Source organism: Suricata suricatta, chromosome 17 (genome assembly GCF_006229205.1).
Source record: "Suricata suricatta isolate VVHF042 chromosome 17, meerkat_22Aug2017_6uvM2_HiC, whole genome shotgun sequence".
In the NCBI taxonomy this organism is placed as follows: Eukaryota; Metazoa; Chordata; class Mammalia; order Carnivora; family Herpestidae; genus Suricata; species Suricata suricatta.
In genome coordinates this window covers 10,140,758-10,149,430 of record NC_043716.1, presented here as the reverse complement: position 1 = coordinate 10,149,430, position 8,673 = coordinate 10,140,758, and the positions used below count along the sequence as shown (strand labels likewise).

The following is an 8,673-nucleotide window of genomic DNA, read 5'->3' as shown; positions in this document are numbered from 1 at the left end:
TCTCTCTCTCTCTCTCTCTCTCTCTCTCTCTCTCTCTCAAAAATAAAAATAAACATTAAAAAAAAAAAAAAAACGATCTCGACCCCCAACTGACCACAACGTTGACCTTGTTGGTGCTTGGAGGTTGTCTTCAGTGACCGGGAAAGTTAGCTGGAGCAGCACACTCCCTGATCACCCAGGAGGATCGGCAAGTAGAGAACAGGAGATGAGACAGGAAAGGGGCAAGGGACCCTTCTAGAACCTTCCCATCTGAGAATGGGGAGGATTCTCAAATCAGGGAAGCTTGCATGTTCCAGCCCCTCACCTGGGTGTGGGACATCATAGGTCCTCAGTGAATGGCAGGTCTGTCCCTTCTCCCACCTGGTCCGACCTTCCGTTCTGTCGTGAGGAGAGCGGGGTGCAGGAAGGAGAGAGGCCTGCCCGCAGCCAGGGGCAGCCGTGGAAGCCGGGCGTGGCCCCTCCCATCAGTGATCACACCTGTCTGAGCCCGAGCAGGCCGCTTCCATCGGGCGGCCCTGAGGCCTCTGCATCTGGGGCAATATGGGGCAGTCTGTGCCTCTCTGCTCAGCCTGTCTTCCGGCCTCGTGGGGCCCTTGCTTTCCATCTCCCCAAGAATACCTTCCCTGTCTCCTGTGGCCTTGGCCTCAGCGCTCCTTCAAGGCCTGGGTGGGGTCTGAGAAGCCCGCAGACCCTCGGTGGACTCTCCAGACCTCGAGCCCTCACCCCCAGGCCCAGGGGAGCTCAAGGGCACATAGGGGACCAGAGGACCCCTGAACTGGGTGAGGGGGATGGCTTGAGAGCAGACGGCCCTGCTGGGTGAGCCCTCCTGAGCTGGAGGAGGGAAGGGTGGCCCGGGAGAGGCCAGAGGAGGGGGCGTCTGAGCTGGTCTGCAAGAGTGAGCACTGCCCAGGGTGTTTGCGTGAGTGTCCCGGCCTGCGTGTGCCTGGTGTCTGTGTCTATTGTGTCTAGGGGTGTGGGGGGAGGGGGCGGTCTCTCTCTGTTCCATGAGAGTGCCTATAGGTGTGAGTCCCTTTCTTTGCAGCGCTGGGTGTGTTTGTCTCTGTCTGTGACCCCCACGCCTACCTCCTGTGGGTGGGGGTGGGGGGAACGAGGCGCAGGGCCTGGCCTCTGGGCTGTCACCAAAGCCTCAAGGACCAAGTAAGGCCTGATGCTAGCAGCAGCCTGTCCTGCCTGGCTGGTTTTTCTCGACTGGTGGCAGCAGCAGCAAAGGGACAGTGGCAGCGGCAAAGGGACAGGATAAACATGGCTGGGGCAAGGTCAGGAGCCCGAAGACTGCCCCAGCTGGGCACGGCCCTTCTCTAGCCATGGAATACATGACTGCAGCAGACATGAAATAGAATCAGAGTGACCCTGACAGGGACCAGTGGGTCTTTGGGACTCAGGACACGTGGGTTTGTCAGGGCGCAGATGGTCAGTGGGCACTTGCTCCACTCTTCCTTGCTGTGTGACCTTGGGATAGTTACTGCACCTCTCTGAGCTTCCGTTTCCTGCCCGCTGGGCTTCTGGGGATCACTTCTTCCGTCTTTGCCTGCATGGTGTTGTTCCTCCACCTCTGCCACTAATTCTTTCCTGCTTCATCTTCCCAAGAGCCTTTATCATCTTCCAAGATTTTATATAATTCCTCACTGTTTTTTGTCTGTCACCCCAGTAGAAATGGGTGCCCGAAGAACAGGGAGCTTCGTCCTACTTTGTTCATGGCCGAACCCCAAGCACCTGGGACAAAGCCTGGCACACAGTAGGTGCTCAGTGACCAGAACAAACATAAGTGCATTGACTCCAGGGCACCTCTGGCCTGAACAGAAGCAAAATACCTCACTTGGAAATGACCTGCCATTTACAGCGGAGGAGTCCACAGCAGGCTGGCTGGGAGTGTGGGACAAACGTGACACAAACCCTGGTCCCCAGCTTGCTGGCTGCCAGCTCAGACCCGCCCCTGGAAGGGGTGGCGGACAGCCCTTTGTAAACTCGTAAAGGGCAGCCAGCCGTGGGGCCCTCCCTCCACGAGGCAGCCCAGGGCCCATAAACCCCAGCTCTGACAGCTTTATGGGGCTTGGCGTGAGCATGCGGGAGATGCCACGTGTAATGGGGTCAGAGTCCCCAAGAGCCAAGCCAACGCGGGCAGAAATGCTCTCACACATGAATCTGCACACCTGTCACTTTTCTGGACGGCCATCGAGTCACTGGACTTCGCGACTTGGGGTTACTGTCTCCGTGTTGTAGGTGAGCACACGAAGCCGGGAGAAAGCCAGGACCTGCCCGGGGTTTCACAGCGGGCTCTGAGCAAAGTCGAGACAAGAACTGGGTTCCCTGCCACTCCATGTCACTGTCCCTTCTCCAGCAGCCCTGGGCTCATGGGACACGGGGCTGGGAAGCACTGGGGGGCCCGTAGAGGGTAATGTAATAACTAAAGTGTAACTGGCACTTTTTGAGAACTTAGTAGGCATCATACTAAGCATCATACTAAGCACTGTCCATGGATGTTCATTTTACAGTTTCCTAACCGAGGCTCAGGGGGTAAGGTGCCCAGGGTTAGATGGCTAGCAGGTACTGGAGCTGAGATTCTTGCTCAGAAGCCCATGCTCCTATCCACATACACCCCCTGAGTCTGTTTCCAGCTCGATCTCTGCCCTGTGATCCTCCAAGGGCCACCGAAAGGTCCCTATGAGAGACAAAGGACCAAGAATGGGAGCAGGACCTGGAGCCCTGGCTCAGCGGGGATGAAACCGAGGGTGGAGGACGCCACCTGGTGGCGCTGAGCACAAACCACAGCAAGCTGAGCCTCTAGGTAAGAGACCAGAATCTCCTGCTGGTTCTGACCTTGGGGGGGCTTGGCCGGGACACCCTGGGGGACAAGTGGAGGGCATGTGCCAGGTTTCTCCACAGGACGCTCCCAGACCTGTTCCCAGGACACTGGTGCTGGCTCCCTGCTCAACAACTACTTCCTAGTACTGCCTACCTCCCCCTCCTGGCCAAACTTGTTGCTATCCAAACTCAGCCCTCCCCGCCCCAGCTCCGGGTCTTTGCACATGCTGGGCCCTGCACCTGACATTCCTCTCCTCTCTCTGTGCACCAAACTTCTGCTCAGGCTTCAGGGCCCAGCTCAGATGTCACCTCCTTCACCATGTGGAATGGGTCCCCTGTCACAGAATCTCCCTGATTTATTCATTCATCATGGAGACCCCTGGTCCAGGCCGTGTCTACGTTCCCACCACACTCAATCTCCCTGTCCCGCTCTGTGATCCTCTCTCCTCCTCTCTCCTCCTCTCTCTCCTCTCTCCTCCCTCCTCCCTCTCTCTCTCTCTCTCTCTCTCTCTCTCTCTCTCTCTCTCTCACACACACACACACAGGCCTCAGATGTTTGCGTCAACCTGCGCATGTGCACTGGTGGGGCTGCATTTACAAAGAGTCACCAGAAGAGGGCAGTGCATGAGGCGTTGGTGGTGTGATTTGCTAGCAGGAGGAGAGGCAGGGTAGGGGTCTGGAGGGCCAGCGTCTCCCCTCAGCCCCAGCTGCAGAAGCTGTCCCAGTGAGTTCCCTGTGCCCCTGGTCTGCTGAGCCATCTTGGAACTGATTCCAGGAGCCACTTGAAGCTGGACCAGCCCACTGGTGGCGCCATTCCTAGATGTCCCTTGGACAGCCAGCACGTGGGAAATTGCCATTTCCTGCTTTTGCTGGGAACCTGAGGAGTGGAGGCTGAGCTGTGGAAGTGGGAAGGTGACCCAGGGACCACTCCAGATGCCCACGGCCATTCTGGGGTGAGGGGGCATGGATCAGGGCTAAGAACTCACAGCATCCCCCCCACACGTGCACACTGACAGTGCTCCCATTTTTAAGATGGGAAAAGAGAGGCTCAAAGAGGAGCCAGTGTATTCCTACCTCAGGGCCTTTGCATTTGCTGTTCCCCATGCCTAGAAGTCTCTCCTCCCAGGTCCCCATTCCCGGAGACCTGGGCAGTCTCCACTCCCAAGTTCAGATCTTTGTTCAAATGCTACCTCTTCAGAGAGGCTGACTCCGATCACCTTGACTCCTGCTGTATTCCTTTGCTTCCTTGTTTGCTGTCTGTCTCTCCCTCCAGGACATAAACCCATACGGGCAGCTACTTTGGTTTTCTTACTGTCATTTCCCCAGCCTGGCACATGACATGTCCCTCAACGAACATTCCTTGAATTTAGGCCTCTGTCTCCTGCTGTCCCAGGAAGCACAGAGACCAGACCCCTTGGCCCCCGATGCCTCTTCCCGTTTCTACCTTCCAGCCTGGATTCCTCCATTGCCCTAGTTGTGGCCTTAGGGATCGGGTTCTGTGCTGCCCAGAGGCTGACGTCACACCCGAGAAGCTGCCGGTCACAAAGCCAGACCCTCTCATCAGGCGACCCTGCTTCAATGTCAGGCACTATTCTGATCCCTCTAAATATATTGACTTAAAAAAATATATATATATATATTGACTCATATATTCCTTACAATTACTCATTTCACATCAGAGGAAACAGGCACAGAGAGGTGAAGTCACTTGCCCCAGGTCACACAGCCAGGAAAGACCTAGGATCGGAACCCAAGCAGCCTGGCCCCACAGTCCGTCATGTCAGTCACGGCACCAAATGGTGGGACCCTGTCCACAGAACATTCCGGGATCCCTGTCCTGGGTGCCTCGCTGCTCCTCGCCCCCCGTTGCTCCCGTTACATCCAACCCTGGCATCCTTCTTCCTCCCCTCACGACGGGTCGGTAAAGGGTCCTTACTGCTCAGAGAATAACGTCCAGACCCTTGGTGCCGGCACTCGAGGCCTTGCGGGCAGCCCCAACCCCCTTCCCAAGCGTGTGCCCACCCCTCCGGCCACACACTGGGGTGCGCGTCATTCCCTGCCCCGCCCCCCCCCTCCCCCAGGCTCTGCCTGCGTCTCCCTCAGGGAGACAACTCTCCCCACCTCTGTGAGCCCCTCCTGGGCTTCCAGGCTCAGCTCCAAAGCCGCCCCCCCCCGCCCCCACCGCGGGTCAGGACTCACTTCACAGACACAGAGAACTCCCCCGGGGAGCTCTCACTCTCCCGGATCAGGAAGGCGCCCAGGTGGTTCCGCTGCATCAGAATCTCTTCAGCCAGCTGCCGGGAAATCCTCCCTGAATACCACCTGCAGAGAGAGGGGGCGAGTGAGGGAGGGCAAGGCCAGGCGCCCAACGTCGCGGTGGTCATGGCAGAGACCGGAGACACAGGAGATGGGATTGTACCCATTTCACAGATGAGGAGCCTGAGGCTCAGAACTGCACAGCGAGGAGCCCAGGGTTACACGCCATGGCAGGCAGGAGTTGGGACCCGATCCCAGCGTTCTGGCTCCCAAGCCCAAGCCTTTCCCACCGCGCCAGGCAAACATACCCTTCCGAAATGAGAAAAATCAAAACTTAGGGAACCTCGACCTGGCCAATCCCAGCTGAAAAGTGAGAAAACTAGACAAACGGATGGCAAATGCACTAGCACCTTCAGTCTGATGAGGAAAGATCGTCCCCTGCACCCATTTCACAGATGCACAGCCTGAGGCCGCCTGGACTTTTTCTCACAGGTCTAAGTCCCTTTTCTTGCTGATCAAATAGGCCTGGGTCCACAGAAGCGCTCGGTCAGCGTCCTGTGAGACCCTCCCGGCCGTTCTGCCCCCGGAGGCCAAGGGCTGGGAGGCAGCTTCTCTACCAGGCCTGCCCATCTCGCCATGTGGCCCATGCAGACCCGGCCTCGGTGCCTTGCCCGCCCTTGTAGTGTCCAGGTGGTCTCTGGCCGGGCCCTTCATTGTTCAGCTGGGGAAACTGAGGCCCAGAGCAGCCGCAGTCCAGGGTAGCACCACGGCCAACCCGGGCTGGGACCAGAGACGCCGTCCCCTGTAAAGTTTCTCTTCCCTCTTTCAGCAAACATTTCCTGAGTCTGAGTTTGGCACGGGGGGCAGATGGGAGGTGGGACTTTTCCTGTTGTGTCAGGATGTTGACGGGCCCTTGAAGCCCAGAGCAAGGGCGATAGGTGGAGCAGCAGACGCCGGTGGTGTCCCGCCACGTCCCCACTGTCCCCATGTCCCCACTGTCCCCACGCTGCACCATGCTGAGCTAAATGCGAACACCAGGATTCGGCCCTGGGGCTCTTTTCTGGGGACTAACATAGGCCTGTGTGCCGGGCGGGCTGAGCCCCCAGAACATTCTCTGAGAGGAGCAGGTGGATTCAGCTCCCTGCCCCGATGGACCCCTCGGGAGCCTGGGCTGCATCCCTGCCTCCAGTCTGTCTGTCCGTCTGTCCTGTCACCGCCAGCAGCGGCCGTGTGGACAACACACCCCTACTTCCTGGCCCCTTCCCTGCCCGCTCCCCCGCTCCGAGATAAGGTCCTGGTCCCCACACCGCCCCTCATGTGCAGCTTCCGCGGGGCCCACACCCAGAAGTGAGGCTTAGCCCATGGCCGGCCCCAAACTGGTGGGGACCCCGAGCCCATCTCCCGGCGGATTTCCTGGAGGGGAGGCGGTGGAGGGCAGCTGAGTGTGGAGGCTCAAGGCAGCCGTCTGGAAAGCTCGGCCGGGTCCCTGGAGTTAGGCCAGCAGGGCTGGGAGGTCCCGGGCGGGGAAGGGGGCTCCTCCTCCTCCCAGAAGCCCTCAGCAGGACACAGGTGCAGGCGCTTTCAGGAGCAGGGGCCCAGTGGGGCCCTGAGTGGGCGTTTCCTGAGGGCCTGCCTGTCTCCAAAGAACCCACAAAACCCCACAGGAGGCGTCAGTTGTGTGGGCGGCCGTCACCCTCAAAGGCTTTGTCAGCCGCACCCTCCATGGAGGCCAGCCCTGCCCCCATCAGGAGAAGGCAGGGCAGGTCCTCAGGTGGCTTGAGGGGCAGGGTGCGCCCCTCACCGAAGCCCCTAGAACTCAGCTCTCTCCATGCCAGTGTCAATCAACCCGTGGCTACCTCGCTCACTTACTCCCCCATTTTGTGGAGGCCCAGAGAGGGGCAGGGATCCCCTGAAAGGTTGCACAGCAAGTCTCTGGCTCAGACCCTCCCCCAGCATCATGGAGGGTCTTACAGCAGCCCCTCCCCACGAGACTTGGGGCCCACAGCACAGGGCTGCAATCCCACTCTGCCGTTTGCCGGCTGTGTGTCTCTGGGCAAGCCCTTCAGCCTCTCTGTGCCTCTGCTCCTTGTCTGTGATGGTGATGATCGTACCTGCTTGCAGGGCCCTCGGGAGATGGCAGGTGCTGCCGCATGCCCGTGTCCCCCCCCCCCCCCACTGCTATGAAATGGCTAATACCCCTCCCCTCACAGCACTTGCTTAGGCCGGTCTGCTGCCCTGCTGGCAAACTTCTATTGTAACTGCCAGGCCCAGCGAACTGTGCCTCTCCTCTGGGACGCCCTCCCTGAGCCCCACCGGCACACTGTTGGGAGCTCAGGGAGGGTGTGGGGCTGGTGTAAAAGGAGAGCTCCTGGGACCCCAGCCCCCGCCCCTGCCCCCCACCCTGGGGCCTGGCAAGTTGAGTCAGTTGCTGAGCTGGGTTTCCCCACCACTATTTTGGGGCCAGAGCGGGGGCTGAGGTTAGCCCAGAACACACCCGGGCATGGCCTGACGGGTAGTCAGGGGCCTGGCCTGTCCCTGCTCTGTCCCACATGTACGTGGCTAGAATTGGCCCCAGGGACCCCAAGGGCCTTGGACACTGGGACCCTCCATGGTCTCCAACAGATGGAATCTTGTCTCAACCGCCAGTGTTGCCCAGATGGGCCCAGCCCTGCCCCGAAGTCTTGTGTCAGCAAATGGAAGCTTCTATTCAGGGCCCCTGGGCAGTTTTGGGCCTTCTGGGCTTCCAGGCTTTGCCAGGCCATTTCCTCCCCCTGGCAGCCTCTCTCCCACCCACCAGCCCACGGTGGTCACTCCTGCCTGTGTCCTCCGTTGGGACACCTGGCATCTCTCCATCTACCCCCACCCCCACCCTGTGCTCTCCGTTTATGGACAGAAAGACGATAAGGCCAAAGGGACGGACACCTGCCCACAGGTGCTGGGAGCCATTTCCAAAGTAAGGCAGGTTTGCAAGGCCTCCCCCCGTCAGATGGCATCTACCCTCACCCAACCCCTACTCCATTTCCGCTTGAGCACCGACCCCCAAGGCACCTGACTGACTGATATCAGGAGTGATTTGCCTTCTTGTGCTAAAAGTCTGTGAATTGTACCTTATGAAAAAACTTGTTATAGGAATTTCTTCTTTTGTGATTATAGGAGCAAATATTACATTTTCTGAGAAAATCTGTCTTTCTTCCCCTCGAAAACAGGCTATTGACCCCTGCTCACAAAAAAACTAACTCTTGCCTTTGCTATGCTAAAAACACTGCCTTGTATTTGAATGCTAAAGATCCTTTCCTTCCCCATGTAATAAGCATCTAGTCACCTACTTCAATCACTATTGATAAAGATTATGCATGAATCTTCTACCAATCTAGGTTCTGGGAAATTTTTACATGCCAAAGAATTTGTCATCAGAAATCATTGTCTAAGGCAGTTGGCACTTCTGTTTTATCCCCTATGCTTGTTTAGTAAAAAAGGCTGAGTCTCCGGTCAGAGCAGAGACGCCAGCCTGGTGAGCAGAAAGAAGCCGAGACTCTCTTGCCCCCTTTCGCCGACACCGTCCGTCCTTCAGGGAGCCCTGGACCTGCCGGAGCT

At 58.3% G+C, this 8,673-nt stretch overlaps 1 protein-coding gene across 6 annotated transcripts in view; it reads right to left on the bottom strand.

The window, feature by feature from the left end:
* Positions 1 to 8,673, bottom strand: part of GRAP (GRB2 related adaptor protein) — a 52,945-nt gene that overhangs the window by 6,237 nt on the left and 38,035 nt on the right. For 5 of the 6 annotated variants that reach the window (XM_029928871.1, XM_029928866.1, XM_029928868.1 and 2 more), the window contains one exon: positions 5,023 to 5,145. In XM_029928871.1, coding sequence (XP_029784731.1) covers positions 5,023 to 5,145 — 123 coding nt within the window. Of the gene's footprint in view, positions 1 to 304; positions 531 to 5,022; positions 5,146 to 8,673 lie in introns of all 6 variants that reach the window. The other variant, XM_029928870.1, reaches the window with a different exon arrangement.